Here is a 27,051-nt window from a genome sequence, read left to right on the forward strand (position 1 = left end):
TTCACAGACTTCTCTAGCATGTAGTCCAGTTTGTTGGCTGTGAAGAACAGGAAGTTGTTGATAAAGATCAAATTGTATCCCATTTCACAAACCAAAGAAATCTCTATAAATTTAGCTTGTTCCCTTGTCCTTTAACTTGCATTTCTGTGTAAGTACATGAAAAATGTGAGATTAGCACAGTGGTTGTTTTGTAATTGTAGAAGTTAATTCCAGTTTTGTCGGATTTATGATCACTGCTGTTGAGGATGAGTGTAGAATAGTCTAATACTTTATTTTCCTTTCTGTTTATAGATGCTGTACAAGAAACAGTGGATGAAGTAGAGTACAGAAGCCATTTTCTAGAAGCCATGCAGTTTCTAGAAAGAACTGAAAGTGAAAAAAAGGTAAGGCCGCTTGTTGCCATACATTGGAAATTTAGGAAAACTGCACATCATTTTTATGTGCTGTATTTTGTTTATAATGCACAGGTACCAAAATACCAAACAGATATTAATATTCAAAATGTATTATTAGGTCAAACGGAAAAGGACCCTTCTTAATTGGTCACATGGCTGGGTTTCTTCATATTCACCTGTCAGCATTTTATCATCTTTTTTTTTTCCTTTTTGCATGTTCTATGCATGAGGGTGGTGGTATTCCTATGACATCCTGTGTCGACCACATCTTTATTGAGGTGTTTTTTTGCACAAAGCATCATCTAAAAAGCAAGAACAATTAAAATAATGAACAGTAATAGTTAAAACATGGACTCAAATACCAGATCAGTAACAAGATTCAACAGCCATTTAAAATACATCAAGGCATTGATTCTGCTCTTAAGAGAAAATTATAATGATTAAGTTAAATATGGGTATACATGGCCAAATGAAAGAACATGAGTTAAATCTTAAAACCAAAATCATTCAATCTGCTATGCTGTCACCAAAAGCTGGACGGAATCTTATTCTGTAATATACCTGTAAACTGTAGAGAAAGAAACTGTGATCCACAGAATCGCTCAGCAAGCAGAAGGATAAAGAAAAGTCTATTACGTCTTTGCCCGGAGATCATCAATGACCCAGATGGGCTGTCTCAGTGCTGTGTTGCTTCCTGAAACCAGACTGAAATTTGTCAGACTGTGTATAGCCAAATGTTTTTCCCTCACTTTTTCTGAGCTACTATCCAGAAAAGGAAAACTGGAAATGGGTGGTAATTAAGAGTAGATGAAATTATGTTTTGTTTTTAAAGAAGTGTAATCAACTCTTCCTAAATATCAGAGAATTATCTCATAATGTACGGAATACAGAAAAAATCTAAAGCATGATTATTATAGTTCATAGTTCAGTACTAGGCTAATTGCCCTTGTGGGTCAATTTAAGCTTAGCCAATTACCTCATGAAAGAATCAAACCCTGCACCGTATGTCTGTTAGGTAAGCACTTTGGTCATTATACCAGCCTCCCGATGCAATAACAAAACCCAAGACATCTAGGCAAAAAAAATGTATCTAGAGAAGCAGGAATCGAGCCAGTCAGTAGGATAAAAGGCACTAAACACTTTCAAAAAGCTGTGCTATAACCAAGAGAATGAAATGTGGACCATCACTGAACAGAATAACTGTCCCAGTCAAAACAGGGTTAGTAGAACATTCTCTTTGGCCCACTGTGTTGAAGATGCCTTAAAGAATTTAGCCAACTGTGAACATTTGGTTACTGAGAGAGAGCCTTTTGAATGTGTAAGAAAGCTGCATGTTACAGTTTATCTGCTGTTTCAAAAATGACTTTTGGACTATTCACAGTTTGATATCTCACAGGGTTAAAGTAAGCCTTGAGTCGAGCCTCAAGGTGGCGCCCGTTGTGGCTGATGTCTCTGGATTCTCCTCCTGCAAGTGTTTTTGTTTTGCTGGTGGTTTTTAAGTTTTAAGATGTGCAAACTTCATCTGCACCAATTATATACGATAAAGAGATCGGCAGTCGGTTTTGTGATATTATTCCTTGCTTATCAGATTGGGAACATCATCTCAGAAATGCCTGCAGACAAGGCCTACAAGCAGGGAAGTTAGATGATGATTGCAGCTGGAGGAATATGGTCAATATGAAAAAATGTGTATAAAAAACATGTAATAAATAAATGAAAAAATTCATCATAAAAATATATATAAATGGAACATTTCATTAATTAATCAATCCTTTAATCTGGAAACTCTAAGCATGTTTGTCGGGTCACATTCTAAATATTAACCCAAATTTTTACCTGATAGAGCCCACTAATTAAACTGTTAAGGACGCTCATAGTTAAAGAATAAATAAATAAATAAATAATTTTTTACTGCTTGGAATAAAGGAAATTTGTCTAAAGTACGTGTTCTCGTGGTGTATCCTGTTTAGTTATTCTCATCATTTTGGTACTGCTGTTTGCTACAGGATACTTCAGGAGGTATAGCGGTAATTTGTTTGCATTCAACTGTAAGAAAACCTGTTAAGGTGTGGACAGAGGAATCTGAACAGGAGCTTGATTGTTTTAAGTGAACTCAGTGGGATGATGTTCTTCGTGTTTCACTGTTGCAGTCATTACATTTGGGTAATCCTGCTGGTAGGTTGCCCTCAGTCGGCCTGAATTCCAAAGTCCTGGGTCCTGCATCGGCTGCTGTCGCCCCTTCCCTGACATCAGGTCGTCAGGGGTATAAAAGATGCGGCCGATGCCATTTTCTTTAGTCTTTCTTGCCGCGCGGTGCCCGAAGCAGAAGCAGTTCGCAAGTGCCGGTTGGCCGACTCCTGAGATTTTCGTGTTCGAGTTTCAGATTTGAAGTCTTCAATAAAGCTAAGTACCCCGTTGGGGAAACTTTTTTCTTGCTCCAGACCGATGTCAGAAAAAGTAAATAATTGTATTTCTTGTGGAAAGCAAATACCTCATAAGGACTTTCATTCTTACTGTATTCCTTGCCTAGGCCCTGATCACAACGTTTCTGGTCGTCAATTTTGTGCTAGATTTAACCAACGCACTATTAAGCGTCGGTATGATTTTGCTTTAAACTATTTTGGACGCCGGTTTAATTATCCAGAAATGTCGTCGGGTAACCATCCGACTACCGGAGCTCTCAAAAAACGCAAAGAAAAGGAGAGAGATAGATTACTGAGGCCCAAAACCAACGATGAAGCTTGTCCTAAGCCAGTCGCCGGTTCACCGGTTCTCAGTGAGGCACTTTCGCAGCCCCTGACACCCGCTACTTTAGAGTTGCAGGCCGCTACCGACTCCCACGTGGTGTCGGCCATGCCGCTGGAAACTCAAGGTATTGGAGGCTCTGATACTATTACTTCAGGTGGGTCCGGAGCCGCTGAGCAGGCACCGGCTTCTGAGGGTGTATTCAGACCTAAACATCTCTACATTAAACCGAATTCAGCTTCAAAGGCAAAGACTAAAGCACCTTCTAAAGCAAAGAAACAAACCCAAGAGCCACGTGGTCAGGCCTCTATGTCCAAAAATAAGATGCTCAAAATGGCCGAAGACTTGATTACCTTGATCAGGGGTTCCCATCCCCCTCCTGATAAGAGGCCTAGGCAAGAGACTGACTATGAATCTTCAGATCAGGTTTCCATTTCTTCTGATTCCTCTTCTGATCAGGAATACTCTTCCCCCCCCCCCCCCCATGAGGATTCTGATGCTGAAGAATCTATACCTTCAGCTTCTCCTCCAGAGGACTATTCTTTTGGGCAAACCTTGCATACCATGAGGGAGCTGGGAGAGCCAAGATTTTCCAGAATCTAAAAAGAGGCTCAGGGATTTCCTTTTACTACCTCAACACAGGCCACTAGCCATTCCACCTATGATACACATTGTAGATGATGTATTTTCGGAGTCTAGTCTTACTCCGGACTCCTTATGTCCAGCTCCTGTTAAGCCTGACAGATATTACAGGGTTCCTGACTCTCATAAATTCATTTTTAAAAACCCTGCTGCTAAACCAGAAACTATTTCACAGGGTCCCAAGGGAGTCGAGGCTTCCGCTGCAAAAAACCCTACCCCCTCTGACAGAGACTCTAGGGCACTGGCTAGATGGGGAAAAAAGGTATACACATCTGCTACCTTGGCTATAAGGGCCTTAAACTGTCAGTTTCATATGCTCAAATATCAGCAACATGTCATGGCATTGCTTAAACAGAAAATTTTGTTAAACTCTGAATGTGCAGAAAACAAAGAAATGCAGGATTTATTGCATGCAGCTGAACAAGTTGGAAAGCATACTTTGCAATGTGGTTTTGATTCTTTGGAGGGCTCCTGCAGGGCCGCAGTTACGGGTTCTGTAATTAGGAGGCATGCTTGGTTAAAGGAACAAAATTTGCCTGATCATGTCAAAGTTAAATTATTAGATGCACCTTTACAGCATGATACTTTATTTGGTGTTAAGGCAGAAGAGGTGTTAAAGAAAATGGAGGACAAAGCTATTTCTATGCAAACTGTCAAAAGATTTTTTACAAGTACAGCCACCTAGGTTTAGTAGACACTGGCCAATAAAGAACTGGTCCTTTCCTGTGTCAGACAGACCTCAAAGGGGCAGACCCAGACACCCTAGAGGCAGACCCCAGGCGCAAGGTTCATACAGGTCAAAAGCAATGGGGTGCCTCTACCTCCAAAGTTGGAGAAGACAAATCTCAACCATACAGGAAACAGTCCCAATGACTTCCCCCTGCCTGCACCAAGCACTTATTTTCTGGCAGCACCTTTAGGGGGAAAATTAGCACTTTTTTCTCAAAACTGGCACATCATAACCCAGGACAAGTGGGTTCTAAATATCGTGTCACAAGGCTACAAGTTCCATTTCCATACCCTGCCAAAGGCAAACGGCTGGCCAGATCTGCCAAAAAATCAATGGGCAGAGGCACAAAAACAAGTCTCATCCCTCATGGTCATGGGGGCCATTCAACAAGTACCAGGGCAAAAGCAGAGACAAGGATTTTACTCAAGACTGTTATTGGTACCCAGAAAGGACAAGGCCTGGAGGCCAATACTGGACCTATCTATTCTGAACACATTCCTGGATATACCAAAATTCAAGATGTTGACTTTGCAGCAGCTTCTGCCCATGCTGGGCAAGAACGCTTGGCTTGTGACTTTAGACCTAAAAGAGGCATAACTGCATGTCCCAGTCAGACAAATATGCAGAAGATACCTCAGATTCAAGGCTGGCTCAATGCATTACCAATTCTCTGCACTGCTCTTTGGCTTATCTACTGCGCCCAGGGTCTTTACAAAGTGCCTGGCACCAGTAATTGCATTTTGCAGACAAAGTAGTATTCAAATATATCCTTACTTGGATGACACTCTCATTCAAGCAGAGAACAGGGACACTCTTCTACGACACCTGGCATTTGTGAAAAGGCTTCTAGCCTGTCTAGGGTACACAGTCAACGAAAAGAAATCAAAACTAGTACCCTCTCAAGAGATAATATTCTGGGTGCAAGCTTAAATACAACTGCCCAGATGGCTTATCTCACGCCAGACAAACAAAGGCAACTGGCTACCTATTTCAAAATGTTGGCAACAAAGGCCCAGTTATCTGCAAGAAAAATTTGGCAGGCTTTGGACTTCATGGCATCCTACTAATTCCATATGCAAGACTGTATATGAGGAAACTACAATGGTACCTAAAAAGTGTTTGGACTCAGCATTGCCACAGCCTGGAAACCATGATTACTCTCATTCCCTGCCTGCAACAGGAGTTTCGATAGTGGGCAAAGGCTTGTCACCAAAACAAGGGACAGCCATTCACATTACCCCCAGCCAAGCATACACTAACAACGGATGCATCAGATTATGCCTGGGGGGCCCGCATGGCAGGGAGATGCATTCAGGGTACATGGGCCTCAAACCAAATGCATCTACATATCAATCAAAAAGAGATGCTAGCTGTTCAAAATGCCCTGGCAGCCTTCAAGGACCTACTTCATCCAGGACAACTACTGATAAAGACAGACAACACCATGGTCATGTGGTATATAAACAAGCAGGGGGGCACACATTCTTAGCCCCTTTGCAGACTAGCCATGACTTTGTGGAACACAGCATTGACTTACCAAGTACATCTGCAGGCACAATTCCTGCCAGGAAGGAAAAATACTCTGGCAGACGAACTAAGCAGAAACCTCATGGATCCCCACGTGAATCCAAAAGTCTTCAGCATGATAACAAGGAAATGGGGAAGCCCGGACATAGATCAAGTTGCCTCTCCTCACAACTACCAACTAAAAAGATTCTGCACAAGGATTTATCACAGACAAGCATGGAAAGTGGATGCCCAATCTTTCAGCTGGAAAAAACTATCAGTATATGCCTTTCCCCACTGCCTGTCCTCCCAAAGGTACTCCTAAATGTCAGACAGGAGAAGCCAAAGATGATACTAATTGCCCCAGACTGGCCTCGCCAGTACTGGTATCTAATACTAAGGAACTTGTCTCAATGCCCAGCTTGGACCTTACCTCAAATACCTCAGCTACTGTCCCAGCAAAACAGTCAGATCCTGCACAGCCAAATCAGGACTTTAAACCTGGCAGCATGGCAGATAATGTAGTCATACAACACACACCTCTCAGTAAAGCTGTGATGGATGTCATTTTGGAAGCCAGAAGGCCTAGTACTAGAATAGAAAATATTATGCTGGAAAATGGAAGAGATTCTGTGCTTGGAACCCGGCACAAGGAACTGATACAGCGTTGCCAAATATTCCTCAGATTTTGCAATACTTAACTGAGATGCTGGACAAAGGCCTGTCTTTTTCATCTATTAAAATTCATGCCTCTGCCATTTCGGCTCATTACAATACAGAGCCACCAATCTTTTCTCATCCCTTATTAAAGCAGTACCTCAGAGGAGCCAAAAATGTAAGGCCTCCAAGGAGATCACCAATGCCTGCATGGGACCTCAACTATGTCTTGGAAAAACCCACCCTGCCTCCTTTTGGGCCAGCTGCTACTGCTGATATAATGTTTTTATCTTGAAAACAGCTCTGCTCTTAGCAATAACTTCTTCAAGACGAGTTTCAGAGCTACAGACACTCATGGCTGTGGAACCTTTTATCATTTTTTATCCAGACAGGGTCTCTCTGAAGACAAACCCAAAATTGATGCCTAAGGTGGTGTCCAGTGTGGCTCTTAACCAAACTATTCATCTGCCAACTTTTTATCCAAATCCACAGAACAAGGTGGAGAGAATTCTGCATTCTTTGGACGTACACAGCTTAGATTCTACTTGGACAGAACCAAAGTTTTCAGAAAGACAGAGCAATTACTAGTGGCATATGCTGCAGGATCACAAGGAAAGGCGATCTCAAAGCAGACTATTTCAAAGTGGATAGGCCACTTCATTCATTTCTGCTACTTACACCATGGCAAGCCAGTGCCCAAGGGCATTAGGCCACATTCAACCAGAGCTGCAGCCACTTCAGCAGCTTTTCTCAGGGGAGTACCAACCAAGGACATTTTAGAGGCTGCTACTTGGAGTTCAGTGCACAGCTTTACAAAGCACTATCATCTGCCACTCTACTCTAAATCCAGGACAGGTTTTGCCACTGCAGTTCTGCAGGGCCTCATAGCCGCTCCTAACGCTGTTTAGCTCCAGCCTCCCAACCATAGCTTTGGGACTCTACCAAATGTAATGACTGCAACAGTGAAACACGGAGAACATAGTACAGTTGTGTACACTTACCATAAATGCAGATGTTCGAGTGTATTCACTGTTGCAGTCCAGGTTACCCACCTTTCATCCCCCTTTATTCTGATGCAACATATCTTTCCTCTTTGATTTATACAACCTATTTGGTGTATTTGCTTGTAGGGGAAAGTAAAGTTTATATTGGTGCATGTATTTATATATATGTATACATTTTGGCTACCTCTTTAGGGGGCACCTGACATCTGGGGCAAGAAAAACTAAAGAAAATGGCGTCAGCCGCATCTTTTATACCCCTGACGACCTGACGTCAGGGAAAGGGTGACCGCAGCCAACGCAGGACCCAGGACTTTGGAATTCAGGTCGACTGAGGGCAACCTGCCAGCAGGATTACCCAAATGTAATGACTACAACAGTGAATACACTCTAACATCTACATTTATGGTAAGTGTACACAACTGTATTTTTTTAAGACAGCTGCTATGAATGAGGATGATCTTGTTGATTTGGAGGAATACAGTTCAGTAGTTTCCAGCTACATAAGCACATGCACTGAACCTCATTGTGCCCCATAAAGACATCTGGATATATCCAAATAATAAACCATGGATTAACTCAGAGCTTTGCTCTGTGCTACATGCCTGCTCCAAGGCATATGCATCAGACAATATCAGCGAGTATAAAAAAATCTAGTTATGACTTGCGCAGAGCTATCAGAGCAGCGAAGGAGAATCGGTCATAAGCTGGAAGAGTGCTATTTGACTGCTTGATGCAAGGCATATGTGGCAAGGCCTGGAAAACATCATAGGCTAAAGTGAGAAGGGTAGAGGGATGACTACCAACAGCCAGTTTTCACTGGACAGTTTCAGTGAATTATCTGCCCGGTTTGAAGTCCAAAATACCGATTGGAGGAGGCACTACCACCTTTTACAATATCACCAGCAAGTGTGGCAAAGTCCTACAGGAGGATAAATCCCCGGACGTCAGACGATCCAGATAATATTGCTGGAAGGACACACCAAACCTGCGCTTCAATGCTTGCTGATGTTCTGACTGATATATTCAATCTCTTCCCTGCATGAGGTACAATTCCCACTTTTTATAAGGAAACCACTATTATTCCACTACCGAAAAAGGGCAAAGCCAACTGCCTAAATGACTACTAGCCAGTTGCATTGACTCCCATAGTGATGAAATGATTTGAGAGAATCATTATCATTTTCAGTCAGTTATACCTGATAAAAAGGATTCCCTGCAGTTTGCATACAGACAAGAGTAGCTTAACAGAGGATGCAGTCAGTACAAGATTGCATGCAGTTCTTACTTATTTGGAAGATAAGGACTGTTATGATAGATTGATGTTTGTTGATTATAGTTTGGCCTTCAATACAGTGATAACAAAGCTTATTAGTACACTGTCCATACTGGGTGTGCCACTGACCCTTTGTAATTGGGTCATGGATTTTTTAACAGGCAGACCACAGACAGTCAGGATGGGGAATAGCATCTCTAAAACAATAAGTACAGGAACTCAACAAGGCTGTGCGCTGAGTCAAATGTTGTACACCCTTTTCTCTTATGATTGTGTTGCTTCTGAGCATGACACCAGTGTTGTAAAAGGTGCGGATGATGCAACAGTCATTGCTCTGATGGTCTGAACTCCATGGGGGATGAGTCAGCGAATAGGAGGGGAGTGGAAAACCTTGTGAAGTTGTGTCAAACAGTAATCTTTTTCTTAATATCAGGAAAGTGAAAGAGATGATCATTGATACATGGAGGAATAGAGGGCAGCACTTACCATTATGTATTGGTGAGTCTGAGGTGGAAAGAGTGGCTGCATTCAAATTCCTCGGTATTAATATCTTTGAGAACCTTACCTGGACTCATAACATCACAGACTTGGTAGGGAAAAGCCGGCAGCAACTGTATTTTCTGAGTAGGCTGAGGAAGTTTGGCATGCCCAACCATCCTCAGCAACTTATACAGATGTACAATTGAAAGCATTCTCTCCCACTCTGTTACAGTATGGTTTGGGAGTACTACAATATAAGATCACAAGGCTCTTCAGAGTGTAATAACTGCACAAAACATCATTGGAGTAACACTTCCTGCACTGGAGGACATCTACACCAAACAAGTTTTTTAAGAGGGCTCAAAACATTATCATAGACACTACCAAACCACAACACAAATGGTTTATGCTGCTACCATCAGGGAGGTGTTATAAGAGCATGGCGGCCAGAACTACCAGGCTGAAATACAGATGTTCTTCATGTTTCACTGTTGCAGTCATCACATTTGGGTTATCTGCTTGCAGTAGCCCTGAGTCGGCATGATTATCAAAGTCTTTTGTCCTGCGTCGGTTGCTGTCTCATCTTCCATCACGTCAGGTAGTCAGGGGTATAAAGCATGCAGCCGACGCCATTACATCTGGCTTTCTTGCCGTGCGATGCCCGAAGCAGTTCACAAGTGCTGGTCGGCCGACTCCTGAAATTTTTGTTTGAGTTTCAGATCCGAAGTCTTCAACTAAGCTCTAAGTACCCTGTTGGGGATCCTTTTTCTTGCTCTAAACCGATGTCAGTAAAAGTGAACAATTGTATTTCTTGTGGAAATCAAATACCTCATAAAGATTTTCATTCATACTGCATTCCTTGCTTAGGCCCAGACCACGACATACCTCCCTGTCAGTTTTGTGCCTTATTCAAACCTTGTACTATTCGTCGTCGGTTCATTTATGCATCTAAATATTTTGGTACTCGGTTCAATTATCCAGAAATGGCTTCGGTAAGCCACCTGACTTACCGGCATTCTGAAAAAACGCAAAGATAAAGACAGAGATAGACCGCATAGGTCCAAAGCTGCTGATGACGCTTCTCCTAAGCTAGTCGCCAGTTTGCCGGTACTCAGTGAGGCGCTTTCACAGCCCCTGATACCCGCTACTTCAGATTCGCAGGCCTTAACTGAGACCCATTCAGAGTCCGGTATGCTGCGAGATGCTTCGACTGTCGAACCTGCGGATGTCTCTACCTTGGATGGGTCCGGAGCCACTGTGCAGGCACGGCTTCTGAGGGTGTATTCAGGCCTACTGACTTGCATATTAAACCAATGCCATCTTCTTCTTCAAGGCCTAAAACTCGATCCATGCCTAGAAAACAGACGCCTAGACTGCATGGTCAGGCCCCTATGCCTAAAAAACAAATGATAAGAATGGCTGAAGACCTTATTACTCTAATCAGGGGAAGTCACCTTCCCCCTTCTAAGAGACCTAGGACTGATTTTCATTCTGATTCTTCTGATCAGGATTCTGAAATTTCTGTTTACTCTGATGACCAGGATTTACTCTTATCTACCTATGAGGATTCTGATGCAGAGGACTCCATTCCCTCTGCTTTCCCTCCAGAGGATTTATTTTTGGTGAAACCTTGCATACTCTTAGGGAACATTTCCGCTGGGAAAGCCAGGGTTACTCTGACTCCAAAAAGAGGCTTAGGAATTCTTACTCCTACCTCAACACAGGCCTTTAGCTATCCCTCCTGTACTGGACATTGTAGATGATGCCTTCTCGGAATCTAGCCTAGCCTCTGACTCTTTACCTCCTGCTCCCAGAAAACCTGATGGGTATTACAGGGTACCTGACTCACACAGGTTCCTCTTTAAAAATACTACTGAGGATCCTGAGACCATTTCACAGGGACCCAAGGGCATTAAGGCTACTACTGCCAAAAATCCTACCCCTCTGATAGAATTCCAGGGCGCTGGATAGATGGGATAAGAAGGAATACACTTCTGCAACCTTGGCCATTAGGGCCTTAAACTGCCAGTTTCATATGTTAAAGTATCAGCAGCATATTATTGGATTGCTTAAACAGAAAATGTTGTTGATTCCTGACTGTGCTGAAAATAAAGATTTACAGGATTTAATGCATTCTGCTGAACAAGTTGGAAAACATACTTTGCAATGTGTTTTTTTTTTTATTTTTTATTTTATTTTACATTTGTTGACCGGGATAGTCCGACTGGATGCATGTCCATTTTCAGCGGAGGCCCGGGGAGAAAAGCTCCAAGGGTAAGCAGATACAGCATTACATAATACCAGCATTACATATTACAAACAGATTTACAGAGATTACATAAGTAAGCAAGTTAAACAAGTTCCACAGGTTAAAGTTAGTCCTGAGCACAAGTCAGGATTAAATTAAATTACACAGTAAACTGGTTAACAGATTTTTACACATTCGAGTTAGCCAGGCTTGATACATTGACATAACCAGTTAAGTGACAAATGTTGTTTGAGTTTAGTTTTAAATTGACCTAAGGTGGAAAGTAAGGTAATATCAGCTGGAAGTGACTTCCAGGATCTACTTACAGAGTTTGCAAAGAGAGAATCACCGGCTGTGTTATTAATTTTGCTAGTCTGAATTAGTAGTTTGTTAGATGATCGAAGCGGTCTAGGATTGTTATAGGGGGTGATAATATTTTTAAGTGCAGGAGTATTGTCCGGATTATAGAGGATTTTATAGGCCATAATCAGTTGGTTATACTGGATTAGGCTAGGTAGTTCAAGCCAACCAAGCTGATTTAGATTGATGCAATGATGTGTCCTAAAAGGCAGCCCAGTGGCAAACCTGGCAATGTGGTTGTAGCAAATTGAGAGTTTGTTAAGGACAGTCTTGTTCAAATTCGAGAGTTGAAGGGATGCATACAGAAGGGTTGAAAGAAGGTGAGAGCGAGCTATGGCAATTTTAGCTGGAGGGGTTAGGAAGGCTTTTATTCTGTAAAGTGACCCTAGTTTTTATTGATGGTTTTGATAGTTTGGTTAACATGTAGGTCAAATTTGAGATTATTGTCTATGATGACACCTAATAGTTTTGTAGATGGGTCAGGGGAGATTATTGTGCCATCATTTGATTTTATGGTAAAGGTGAAAGCGGTAGACCTACGTGTTGGTGAAAATAACAGCATTTTAGTTTTTTTGGGATTTAGGATCAGACGATGTTCAGAAAGCCAGTTTTCTATTGTATTAAAGGTGGTCTGGGTAGCTGACCATAACTCTACTGGAGATGTGGCTGAGCAAATCAGAGTAGAGTCATCAGCATATTGGATACAGCTGACTTTTGGGATGATAGTATAAAGGTCGATGTTAAGTTGTCAATCTTGCCTTCATTCTTGCTTGATGGGTTCGGAGCCGATCCTCGGCTCCGACTCGGCACTTGCTAAGCTCGAGAGTCACTTTTACCAGCTCGAGGCAGCCCCAGATCCCATGATGCAAGGCGGTAAGTACCCAGATCTTGTTTGCCGCTTCGCTGATGAGGTCCTCCTTTTACCAGCTCCTGGTAAGTGATTTATACACTACTACTTTTGCCCCTCTTTCAGTTTAAAGTTAATTTAAACTTAAATTTTATAGTTTTAAACTACTTTTAGTCCTTTTCTGACTAAAATTCCCTCTCCAAAAAAAGTTTTTAGTCAGGCCTTCTCCCATCCCATCCCCCCCCTTGTTAGGGTGTGTGTGTGTTTGTGAGAGAATAGTTTTTCCCTTTTTCTTGGGATTGTAATTTTTCTTGGACAGGTGTTGTGTGTGTGTGTTTTTACACCATGTCTAAAGAAAGGGTCTCAGGCTTTAAGAAGTGTGACTCGTGCTGTCAGAAGATGTCTCTGACAGACGGTCACACTTCTTGCTTATACTGCCTGGGACCTCTCCACCTGCAGGACTCCTGTGCGATTTGTCATTCTTTTAGCCAGAGAGTCCTGCAGGAAAGGAGAAATAAGCTTATTTTGAGGGGTCTACTTAAGCCGGAGGGCTCTCCGGCTAAGTCGGCTCCATCTAAGACTTCTAAGTCTTCCAAGGCCCAGGCTTCTGTGTCCAAGCCTGCGGCCTCGGCTCTGACTCTTTCAGAGTCGAGATCGGCTCCGGCTGGAGCCGATTCTGGTTTGCACAAACCTTCGGCACCGATGGCTATCGGTGCCGATTCTGGTTTGACCACTTCGGTGTCGGCTCCTATCGGTTCCGATCACCATGTGGCTCAGGCTTCGGTGTTGGCGCCGACCGGCTCCGACACCCTTACTTTTTTGTCCGTATCGGCTCCGGCTGGAGCCGATGCATCAAAACTTACTGTCGGTGCCGAAAAGTTGTCTGCTCCGACAGCTTCCATGGTTTCGTCGGCTCCGATGGTTCCTTCGAGGAAGAGGTCTAGGTCCCCTTCCTTGGAACCGATACTCTCGGCTCCGGCTTCTTCTCTCCTCTCGGAACGGAGCCATCGTAGCCGATTATCCAGGCTTTCTGACCATGATTTAGAGAGAGTGGTCAGTAGATTATTAAAATCACAGGCACTGGCCCAAATGCTACATAGTCCGTCTCAACAGGCGACTATTAGTCCACACCCCATTGCAGTTCCTCCTTCGACTCTACCCCAGAGTTTGGAGTTGGAGTCTTCGGGAATGGTTTCTGCTATGGCTGAGGGACAGATACCCCCTTCTGCTCCTTCAGCCTCTACTCTTATCTCCTCTTGAGACCTTCCTTAGAGGGATTCGGTGGTTGGGCTTCCTGGTCTCCTCCGAGGGGTGAGTGGCATCGGACCCTTGTCCGACCCGCTCTTCCCCTTGGAGCCTCGGCCTGGTGAGCTCGGCTCCGACATCTGCCTCGAGCCTTCCCTTCGGTGGGTCCTGGAGTTCCTGGTTCTTGAACGGGTTCTCTCTGACCTCCCTGGGAGGGAGCCGAGGTGATGAAGAGTGTGCTGGCCACGGGACTCAGCCAGCAGTCTGTTCCCTTAGCTCCTCCCTCTATGGTGCCTGTCGACATCTCTACCACTTCTCTTGCTCCCGGACCCAGAGATCCTCCGCCTCAGGTTTCCCCACTGGGAAGAACCCCCTCTTCCGAGGATTCTCCTGATCTGTCAGGAGATCCTCCGCGAAAGAGGACCTGTAAGAGGAAACACGTAGACTCCCCTGAGTCTATCACTTCAGATACTGACTTAGATGAGTCAGAGGGATCCCCAAGATCCCCCTCTGAGGATGTCTCCTTCTCAGACATCCTAGAACTCCTTAGACAGAGGGGAAACTAGCCCACCAATAATCCCTCTGAGGATGAGTCAGTATACCTAGAGGCGTTTGGATCTCGGCCCTCCACCTCCTGGGTGTCTCCGCCTTTCGACCCCCTTATGCAGGTAATTGCTCGAAAGGCGTGGGCGGCTCCTGACTCTGTAGAGCCAGTCCCTAGGAGGCCTTCTAAATTTATTACTGCCCCGTCGGACAAGCAATTCCTCACAAAAGGTGTCCCTACTGATGCCATGGTGGTGGCGGCCGCCACTAAAAAGGAACTTGCAGATCCTTCCGTACCTGTCCATCCTCCTAATAAGGACTCTAGGACCATGGATAGATATGGTAAGCGGATGTTCTCTTCAGCGACCTTTGCTATGCGTTCGCTGAACTACCTATGTCACTTCACCAGACTCCAGAGGGATATCCTTAAGGAGCTAGGTGAAGTAGTACAGGATCCTACAGCTGCAGGGGCTCAAGAAAAAATTGCTTCGCAGCTAGGAACCCTTAATTCTATTGCTAACTCCTCCATGCGACTGATATCATATGCTGCTGATGGAGCGAGTAGGGCCGCAGGTACAGGTGTGGCTCTTAGATGCCAAGCCTGGATGCGGCTCTGTAATTTTGCAGATCCCTTTAAGGTGTCCTTCACAAACTCTCCCTTTGATAGGTCAGCTTTGTTTGGCCCTCAAGTGAAGGAAACGTTGACCAGGTGTGAGCAGGACGGCAAGACGCTTTCTGCCGTAGGGGTCCATTTTTCCACCCCTTCTAGACCTTACCCCAAAGGACAGAAGGGTGGCAAAATGTGGTTCCACAAATCCCAAGGAGTCACGCCGGATTCACGTGGTCAGTTTACCCCTAGAGGCAGAGGGGGTAACAATAACTAACAATAACAGACGCCGCTCTAGAGGCAGAGGGGGTCCACAAAACCAGGGAAGCAGAGAGCCTCTCTCTGACAAGCCCTTTCAGCATTCCTGAGATGTTGCCCGGCTGTCCATCCTTGGAGGCAGTCGGGGGAAGACTATCGCTGTACCCAGAAGCCTGGCGTTCCCTCACTTAAGACAGATGGGTACAGTCGATCATATCCGAGGGTTACAAAATTCCTTTCGAGGAAAGTCCTTTCTATCACTCAAATTCCCTTCCAGATGTACCACCCGGTCTAAGGGAAATTGCAGAGTTAGAAGTCTTAAAACTACTGCAAAAAAGAGCCATTCAGCCAGTTACAACAGATCATTCAGAGCCCGGAATCTACTCAAGGTTCTTTTGGTCCCCAAAAAGACGGGAGACTGGAGACCAATATTGGATCTCAGCAGACTCAACAAGTCTGTGAGGAAGACAAGATTCCGAATGGTCACTCTTCAGTCAATTCTGCCCTTCTTACAGAAGGACAACTGGATGTGCTCAATAGATCTTCAGGATGCGTACTATCACAAAAAATTCACAGACGCTCCAGGAGATTTCTCCGCTTTCGGCTGGGGTCCAGTCATTTCCAGTTCAGAGCCCTGCCCTTTGGTCTCACTACAGCCCCCAGAGTGTTCACCAAATGTATGGCAGTGGTCACGGCTCACCTGAGACGTCAAGGATTCCAGGTGTTTCCGTATCTCGACGACTGGCTCCTTTCAGCCAACACCAGGCATCAGCTTCTTCAAGCCAGGGATTACACAATAAATCTTTGTTCTCAATTGGGCATCTCGATCAACTCCGAAAAATCATCGTTATTGCCCTGCCAGTCTATTACTTTCATAGGCGCAAACTTAAACACTGTTCGGATGTCAGCTACCCTTACAGATCAAAGAATCTCAGACATTCAAAGTCACGTCAGGATTATTCTAGCCAACAAGAAGATACAGGCCAGAATGGTTCTAAAGGTGTTAGGCCTCATGGCTGCGGCCATTACCCTTCTTCCCCTGGCTCGCTTCTATATGCGCCTTCTTCAATGGATGTTGTTCACTCAGTGGTCTTACCAACAACTTCCAATGCGTCACCAAATACTGGTGACACAGATTTGCAAGAATCATCTTGCTTGGTGGATCACTTCTCCCCAGATTCACCAAGGCAGACACTTTGTACCCCCATCCCCGGTAGCCACGGTCACTACGGATGCCTCCCTGATCGGGTGGGGGGGTCATTATCAGGGCAGGATGGTTCATGGGACGTGGCAACCTTTCGAATACCACCTGCACATAAATGTCCTAGAGATGAGAGCAGTGCTTTTAACGTTGCAAGCCCTCAACGACTTTCTTCCCTTAGGGACAATTGCAGTCCACACAGACAACATGTCTGTAGTCTGGTATATCAACAAACAGGGTGGAACCAAGTCCTACCCCTTGTGTCGAAGCGCTCAGACTTTGGCAATGGGCGATCTCCTCTCATCGGTTTCTGGTAGCAACGCATATCCCTGGGAAAACCAACATTTTAGCAGACAGATTGAGCAGAGCTATTCTCATGCCTCACGAGTGGTCTCTCAAACAATCTATAGTGGAAGAGATTTTTCTGGAATGGGGTCGCCCATGTTGCGATCTTTTTGCTACTCCCCAAAACAGCAAATGCCCAGACTTCTCTCTCTTCCCACTGCCAGGCCATCCCCCCAGAGACGCTCTGACCCAGGATTGGCCCCAGGGACTTCTTTATGCCTTTCCTCCATTTCCTCTGATCCCTCAAGTTATCCAGAAAGCAACCGTTTTGAGAGCCAAATTGATTCTCATTGCTCCTTATTGGCCTCGACAAATTTGGTTTCCGTTCCTCCATAGTCACCTTTTGGTGCAGCCGTGGCATCTGGACCCAGTGCCAGATCTTCTGATTCACCAATCCGGTCAGCTGCACCGGTCTATCCCTTCTCTCAACCTCACAGCATGGTTGCTCCACTTCCTTCCTTAGCCAGGCTTCCTATGATCTCTAACCCTGTTAGAGACATCATAGTAGCTTCCTTAAAATCCTCTACCAGGAGGATTTATACTAGCAAATGGAAACGTTTTTCTTATTGGGCTAAGGCCAAGAATATTGATCCCTTCACTGCTCCAGTTCAAGCAGTTTTGGATTTCTTAGCGGAGATTTTTCACGCGGGCTCCTCTTCTTCCACAGTCAAAGTTCAGTTGGCTGCTATCTCGAACTTTCATGTCGGGTTCGCAGATCACAACATTATGTCCCACAGGCTTTGTAGAGCCTTCTTGAAAGGAATTTTCCTCCTGAAGCCTCCAGTCAGGAGTCCTCCTCCTCAATGGGACCTAAATTTAGTGCTGACATCCTTGATTCTTCCCCTTGAGCCAGCTGTTTCTTGTTCCCTGAAATTTCTTTCATGGAAAACTTTATTTCTGGTTGCTATTACATCGGCTAGGAGGGTGTCTGAACTTCATGCTCTATCTGTTCGCCCCCCCTATTTGGTCTTCCACAAAGACAGAGTATCATTGAGAACTAATCCGACCTTTTTGCCTTAGGTCGCCTCAAAGACTAATTTGGATCAAGCCATTGATCTCCTGTATTTTTCCAAACTATTCAGACAGATCGGAACAAAAATTACATTATCTTGATGTCCACCGCCAACTCAGATATTATTTGGACAGAACAAAACAATTCAGGAAATCCGATCAACTCTTTGTTTCCTATGCTGATAACAAGAAAGGCCTTCCTGTCTCAAAAGTGACCTTATCTAGATGGCTTTTTTCTGTCATCTCTGAAATTCATCGGCTCAGGGGAAAACAGCTGTGCTCAAAACCTAAAGCACATTCAACCAGAAGCTTAGCTACTTCTACAGCCTTTCAAGCTAGACTTCCTTTAGACACTATTTGTGCAGCGGCCACTTGGGCCACTCCTCATACATTTGTTTCCCATTACAAATTGGATTTGGCCTCCAGGGACAGAGCCAGTTTTGGCTCTACCGTTCTCAAGAGTCTGTTCCATTGAGCCACCCAGGATAGAGGTGCTAGGGACGCGGTCCCATCAAGCAAGAATGAAGGCGAGATTGACAACTTAACATTGAGAAGTTATGTACCTACCATAACGTTCCATGTTAGTTGTCTTCTCTCGCCTTCTTTCTTGCGACCCTCCCTCCTTCCCCCAGGCCTGGACAGACCTTTCTCTACAAAGAATTATATTTCTGAAAACCATACAGAACTGGTCCTTCTACCATCCTGCAGGTTTTTCTCCTCTTCTTTCTTCCTTTGGGAAGTTTTTATGCTAGGTGCTATTGCCCCTTTGTCATCAAACGAGATCTGGGTACTTACCGCCTTGCATCATGGGATATGGGGCTGCCTCGAGCTGGTAAAAGTGACTCTCGAGCTTAGCAAGTGCAGTGGAGCCGAGGATCGGCTCCGAACCCATCAAGCAAGAAAGAAGGCGAGAGAAGACAACTAACATGGAACGTTATGGTAGGTACATAACTTCTCATTATGCATTACACACAATATTATAAAATGTGTTTAGATTTATTGAGTGATGATACAGTATATTGTGTAGTTTCAGAAGATGTTGTTAAACAGGCCAAAAATAAGTATACATGTTTAATACAGAGAGGTTTGAGATTGAGATATTGGTTAGAAGCTGATGTTAAGAACAAATTAAATGTGGAAGATTCTGGTCCAGCTTATTTTTATTGCCTACCCAAGATTCATAAAAATATTAGAAATCCTCCGTGTAGACCTATAGTTTCAGCCAGTAGATATTTTCTACATAATTTGGGAGTTATTTTGCATCAAGTGTTGTTAAAGGAAGCTCAGAAACTCCCGTCTTATATACAAGATTCTTTTGACTTTCTTAATAAAATAAAAAATGTAATATGGGAAGATAATATGTACTGGTTGACACTAGATGTTAAGAGTCTTTATACCGATATCAAACATGTATTTGGAATTGAGGCAGTATATAAACAGATGGGAGATTATTCGTTAACACAGTATATTTTAGATTTAGTGAAGTTTTGCTTGGAAAATAATTATTTTTATTTTGATAATCAAATTTTTCATCAGATTCAAGGTACAGCAATGGGTGCGCCCTTTGCACCAATGTATGCTAATATTTTTATGGGGTTAGTTGAACAAGAATGTATTTATACCAATTGTTTTGTTAAAAATTATGTAAAATTTTATTTTAGATTTATTGATTTAATTTTTTTATGTGAAGGGAGTAGGCATTTAGTGAATGATTTTATACAGGATATTCAAATAAATGGGTTCAATATATGTTTTGATGGAATACAATGTGGATCAACAGTCTCTTTTTTAGATATTAATTTACAGGGTATTGCAGGACAACATATTATCACTAGTATTCACAGGAAATTTGACTTGCCGAATGACTTTTTGATGGGCACTAGTTGCCACCCTAAACATACTATTGAAGCTTTACCGTATGATGAATTCTTGAGAATTTCTCGGTTATGTAATGATGATAATATATTTATGAATGAAATATTATGCACTAGGAATATGTTTGAAAAAAGACAATATGATATTAAATTGATTGATTTAGGTATCAATAAGATATTTAATAATAGGTATAATAGAGGGCCATTATGTAAAAATAAATGTTGGAATGATATTATGAATTACAAAGATGTGGAAAAGATATTTATGGTTTCCACTTATATTTGTAGTGAGAATATTAAAAAATGTATTTTACATTTTTGGGACTTTTTAAAAAATTATTTTGAATTGAAAAATGTAATTGAAAAAAAGTTAATGTTCTCTTATAAGAGGGGTAGAAATGTTAAGGATATGGTAGTGCATACTAGATTTTATAAACCTGATGAGAAATTGCACTACCATATTGCTACGAGAGGGATGTTATCATGTGGAAAATGTAGTGGTTGCCCTTATGTAATTAATTTTCCCCTATATAAATAATATTGATTTTAGACCAAATGGCCAGTGTAGCTGTAGAATTGAGAGAGTGATATATGCCATCAGATGTGGTTGTAATAAGTTTTCGATTGGTCAAACGAAGAGAATGTTCAAGGTGAGATTATTGGAACATCTGAGGGATATTAGGGTAAAAAAATTAGAGAGCTCTTTAGCTCAGCATTTTTATGAATGTCATGAGGGAAAATGTGATAGTTTAACAGCAACCATTTTAGAACAGGTTTTTATAAGTGAATTAAATGATAATCTGATTAAGAATGCACTTTTAAAGAAAGAAACTATTTTTATTTTGAAGTATGAAACCCTAATTCCTAGGGGTTTGAATACAGATTGCTGTTGGAGAAGTATTATTTAATTCTGCCTGGAATGCATTTTAATTTTGTTTGAAATGCACTTTAATTAATTTTAATGATTTAATTGTTTGATTGATGTTAGTAGCTGATGCTATATAAACTTTTTTGTCTGTGTTGTGTTACTCCTTGAAGGCTTACTGTGGCCGAGGCGCTAGAGAATAAATACAGAACCATACTTGTGTACTGGCTTTGTTGTTTCATACTGTGGTGTAGCAACTTGGTTCACCTCTTGTTGTTGTTTGTCATTTATCAGCAGCATATTATTGGATTGCTTAAACAGAAAATGATGTTGATTCCTGACTGTGCTGAAAATAAAGATTTACAGGATTTAATGCATTCTGCTGAACAAGTTGGAAAACATACTTTGCAATTTGGTTTTGATTCATTAGAGGCATCTTGCAGGGCTGCTGTTACTGGGTCTGTACTTAGAAGGCATACTTGGCTTAAGGAGCAATCTTTGCCAGATCATGTTAAAGCTAAATTACTGGATGCTTCCTTAAACCAAGACTGCCTGTTTGGCAACAAAGCAGAAGAAGTACTTAAAAAGATGGAGGAAAAAGCTAAATCTATGCAAATTGTTAAAGATTTCCTGCAAGTACAGCCTCCGAGATTTAGTAGGCATTGGTCATTTCCGGCCTCTTCCAGGCCTTCTCAGTCCAAACCCAGAAACAGCAGAACACCCAGGCTTCATTCCCAAGGTACTCACAGGCCTAAGCAGTGGGGGGCTCACACTTCCAAAACAGGGAGTAGTAAGACTCCCCCCTATGGTAAACTGTTTCAATGACCTAACTGTAAATCTTCCAAGCCCTGCTCAACTGACTGTTCCTTTAGGGGGAAAGATTGCCCTGCATGCAAAAAATTGCGAACTCATTACCCAGGACAAATGGGTTTTAAATATAGTTTCCCAAGGATACAGATTTCACTTCCACTCCTTACCAACCCCAAATGGTTGGCCAGACCTACCCACAAAGCAGTCGGCAGAGGCTCAAAAGCAAATTCTCTCTCTTTTAAGCTTCAGGGCTATTCATCCTGTCCCAGAAGAAGAATGGGGGCAAGGTTTCTACTCAAGACTTTTCCTGGTACCCAGAAAAGACAATTCCTGGCGTCCTATCCTGGACCTGTCTATCCTAAACACATTTTTGGTAATCCCAAAATTTAAGATACTAACTCTCCATCAGCTGCTTCCGATGGTATCAAAGATGCCTGGTTGGCAACACTGGATTTAAAGGAAGCCTAAAAAACACCAAATGTCTCGAAACCTTAGAAGCAAAAAAATGCACTAATATTCCAAGCAGATAGGAACATCAAACGCAGAGATGGTAAAAAAAGTTTTCCTTTAATAACAGGTCCTGGTACCTCAGCAATTCGCCTTCAGTGGAACACATCACCATACAAAAACCATCTCCTTATATATTCTTATAACAAATACTCATTAATCAATTAAATCATTAATCAATTAAAACAGAATTTAAAGTACAACAGCTCTGTTTTAACTTGCATTGTTTTTAGAATTCATAACAATGTTGCAATATAGCAATAAGGAAACGCTTATAAAAAGAATTTAATAGAATTCATGCTTGCATATCCATACAACTTATGATTTGATACATAGTCAGTGATATTAACAATGCAAGATCTTCATACTAGAATGCCACTATCTAAATTCATGCCCCTCTGATACAAGGTATGATAATTGAAAATCATTTTATATTCTAATCTATTGAGTTCAGTTTTGAAATTGCCTGCCTCAAAATGTGGTCTAGCCAGCACACTAAAAACAAATCCATTGCTATTACCACTGTGCACATTAACAAAATGTGAAGCCACAGGACTGTCCATATTGCTCCTTCTAACATCCCCCAAATGCTCTAGGATGCGAATTTTGACTTTTCTCGTGGTTTGGCCCACATACCAAAGTGGCTTAACACAATCACACCCTAAAATATAAACCACCCCTTGTGATGAACAATTGAATTTCTTGAAAGCCTGATACTTTTTCCCATTAATTTTCTTTCCATATAAATTTCTGACCCTATTACATACGGAGCATCGTCCACAACATTGCATACCAACATTCGTGGCATCTATTGGATATTCCAACTTCCTAGTTAACAGTTCTTTCAAATTGTTGCACCTACTATAGGAAAAAGTAATATGTCTAGGAAACAAATGACCAACGGTCATATCATCACAAACCACATGCCAAAATTGTTTGACAATTTTCTCAACTACCCATGATAATTCCGAAAACCTAGATACAACGAATAGTCTATCCTTTTCGTGTGAAACTGGCCACAGTTTATTCTATCCACCTCTTATTTTCTTTCCTCCATATAACCTGTCCCTGATTCCTGACAGCATTGTCTCCGAATAGCCTCTGGAAGAAAGTCTTATGGACACTTCATTGAAGACTTCATCCCACAATTTTGAATCAGAAGTGTTCCTAAGAATTCTTTTAAATTCTCCTTCTGGCAATGCTTTAATCAAATGTGGAGGATGCATGCTGCTAGCATGCAAAAACTTATTAACCGAGGTTGGTTTCCTAAAAGGTCTGTATTGCACCATATTGTCCTTTCCAATGTAAAATTCTACATCTAAAAAGGATATTCTTTCTTTCAAACATTCAAATACAAAACTTAACCCATGTGCATTTCTGTTCATGTCCTGCATAAAATCATTAAACAAAGATGATTTTCCCTTACAAACAAAAATGATCGTCAATATATCATTTATAAAAAAACAACATTATTAATGAAAACTTGAAGGTAAAAGTCCTTCTTCCACACAAAATAATTGTGTGCAAGACTAAATTCTAACAGGGACAGCAAGAACATTGTACGAGGGCCCTCACCCATCATCTTTTTCATGGCCTCCAACCCCCAACGCTTGTCAATGTTAGTGTATAAAGATGAAACATCTACTGTGGCCCAGTATAATTCTTTGTCCCACATCATCCCACGCAGTGCTCTGCAAACATCCTCTGTATTTTTCACATGAGAAGGTACCTTAAGCAGATAACTTTTTAAAGTGAAAATCAAGAAATTTGTTCACTCTTTCTATATAGGAACCCACCCCTGAGATGATGGGTCTCCCTAGTGGGTTAACCATACTCTTATGGACTTTAGGAATTGCATAAATATAGGGGTGCCTTGGTTCCTTCACCAACAGTTTTTTAACATCACTATTTAAAAAAAAAAACCCAAGTCTCTCACCCCTCTCCAGCAATTCAGCAAGGATTGCCGAGGTACCAGGACCTGTTATTAAAGGAAAACTTTTTTTTACCATCTCTGCATTTAATGTTCCTATCTGCTTGGAATATTGGTATATTTTTTTGCTTTAAAGGAAGCCTACCTGCACATCCCAATAAGGGAATCTTACAGAAGATACCTACGCTTCAGAGCAGGCTACATGCATGATCAGTTCTCTGCATTTCCCTTTGGCGTATGTACTGGGCCCAGGGTATTCACAAAGTGCCTTGCTCCAGTCGTTGCATTTTGCAGGCAAAGAAATATTCAAATATACCCATACCTGGATGATTGTCTAATTCAGGCAGAAAGCTAGGACGTGCTATTAAATCATCTGGCATTTGTAAAGAAATTGCTAATGTCTCTGCGGTATCTTGTACTCTGCCAACAAATTGTATTCCTGGAAGCAAGCTTGAATACAACTTCCCAAATGGCCTATCTCACACCAGAGAAACAAGTTCATTTGACAGTCTACTTCAAACTACTGGTCAAAAAGACCCAGCTATCTGCAAGGAAAATACTGCAAGCCCTGGGGTTCATGGCCTCTTGCATTCTACTAATTCCATATGCAAGACTGCATATGAGGAAACTACAGTGGTATCTAAAAAACCTATGGTGCCAACATTCCTCAGGCTCTAGAATCAATGATTCCTATCATACCTTGTCTACAGCTAGAGTTCCTTTGGTGGGCAGAGGCCTGTCACCCAAACAAGGGACTGCCATTCACTCTACCCCCTGCCACCCAAACCCTAACAGACGCATCAGATTATGCATGGGGGGCTCACTTGGCAGGGCAGTGAATTCAGGGTAAATACAACCCAAATCAAATGCACCTGCATATCAATCAGAAAGAAATGTTAGCTGTACAGAATGCTCTGACAGCCTTCAAGAACCACATTCTTCCAGGACAATTATCGGTAAAGACGGACAACACTACTGTTATGTGGTACATAAACAAGCAGGGGGGAACCCACTCATTCCCTCTCTGCAGACTAACCATGGCCCTGTGGAACACAGCCTTGAGCTACTAAGTGCACCTACAGGCTCAGTTCCTGCCAGGAAAACTGAATACACTGGCAGACGACCTAAGCAGAAATTTCATGGACCCACACAAGTGGAAACTGGAACCACAGATATTCAACATGTTGAGAAACAAAAGGGGGAGCCCAGAGATAGACCAGTTTGCCTCCCCCCAGAGCTACTAATTGGACAAATTCTGCACAAGGACTCCCCACAAACAAGCTTGGAAAGTGGATGCCCTGTCCTTCACCTGGGAAAACCTATCAGTTTGTCTTTCCCCCCTCTGCCTCTCCTCTCCAAGGTACTACTAAAGATTAAGCAGGACAAACCAAGGACAATACTGATTGCACCAGACTGGCCATGCCAACACTGGTGTACCCCCTCTTGCGCAGTGTTACTGCTGCCACCATGGCACCTTCCTCAGATCCCTGCCCTGCTGTCCCAGCAGGAGGGCCAGATTCTGCACCCACAGCTTCAAACCCTGAGCCTGGCTAATTACCTGACCTCTCCGTTACCATCCTTCTGTAAGCAAGTGTTGAATGTCATTCTGGAGACAAGGAGGCCTAGTACTAGAAAATCCGATGCTGAAAAGTAGAAAAGATTCTGTTCCTGGAGCCAAACTCAGGGAATGGGCCAGCAGCACCCAATTTACCCCATATTCTTCAATGCTTAACTGAGATGCTTCACAAGGGTCTTTCCTTTTTCTCCATCAAAATTCACGCCTCAGCCATTTCAACTCATTACAGTTCAGAACCACCCTTCTTCTCTCATCCACTGCTGAAGCAATTCCTCAGAAGGGCCAAAAACTTAAGACCACCCAGGAGAGCCCCTACTCTAGCCTGGGACCTTACTTTGTATTGGAAAAGCTCACTCTACCTCCCTTTGAACCAGCTGCAAATGCAGAGTTGAAATTCCTTTCTTGGAAAACAGCCTTCTTTCTAGCCATCACTTCAGCAAGAAGGGTGTCTGAATTACAGGCCCTCATGGCAGTGTGGAGCCTTTCATCATCTTTCATGCTGACAGGGTGTCCCTCAGGGCCAATCCCTCCTTCATGCCCAAGGTGGTATCCAGTGTGGCCCTTAATCAGCCTGTTCATTTGCCAACCACCTTCTCTAATCCACAGAACAAAGGGGAACGAATACTGCACACCGTGGATGTGCACAGACAACTTAGATTTTACTTGTACAGGACTAAGCCACTCCGGAAATCCGAACAGCTGCTGGTTGCATTTGCTGCAGTGGCAGAGGGGGAGGCCATTTCAAAGCAAACCATTTCTAAGTGGATAGGCCATTGCATTCATTTCTGCTATAAGCACCATGGAAAACCTACCCCACAAGGGGATAAGACCACATTCAACCAGGTCTGCATCTACCTCTACAGCCTTTCTCAGAGGTGTACCTACCAGGGACATCCTAGAAGCCGCTACCTGGAGTTCCGTACATACCTTCACCGAGCATTACCACTTGGCAATTTTTTCTAAATCCAGAGCTGGCTTTGCCACTGCAGTCTTGCAGGGCCTTATAGCTGGTCCTTATGCTATCTTATTGCCTCCTCCCATCCTTAGCTTTGGGAATCTACCCAAATGTGATAACTGCAACAGTGAAACATGAAGAACATAGTACAGCTGTGTACACTTACCATAAATGTAGATGTTCGAGTGTATTCACTGTTGCAGTCCTGGATGTTCATCGTGCATACAGCTGCAGTCATAACAGATGGGTTCTCCTGCCGTCAGGCGGGTCCTCGGTCGGCCGAATTCCAAAGTCTAGGTCCGGCGTCGGTTGTCGTCGCTTCTTCCCTGACATCAGTGCGACAGGGGTATAAAGGAACCAGCTGACGCCATTTTCTTCAGTCTTTCTTGCCGCGCGGTGCCCGAAGCAGAAGCAGTTTGCAAGTGCCGGTCGGCCAG

General features: G+C 42.9%; 1 protein-coding gene across 1 annotated transcript in view; it reads left to right on the plus strand.

The window, feature by feature from the left end:
- Positions 1-27,051, plus strand: part of KIF15 (kinesin family member 15) — a 2,415,358-nt gene that overhangs the window by 812,192 nt on the left and 1,576,115 nt on the right. Inside the window, exon 14 of the mRNA XM_044065522.1 lies at positions 292-383. Coding sequence (XP_043921457.1) covers positions 292-383 — 92 coding nt within the window. The remainder of the gene's footprint in view (positions 1-291; positions 384-27,051) is intronic.

This window comes from Protopterus annectens, chromosome 3.part0 (assembly GCF_019279795.1).
Source record: "Protopterus annectens isolate FY-2018-M chromosome 3.part0, PAN1.0, whole genome shotgun sequence".
NCBI lineage: Eukaryota > Metazoa > Chordata > Ceratodontiformes > Protopteridae > Protopterus > Protopterus annectens.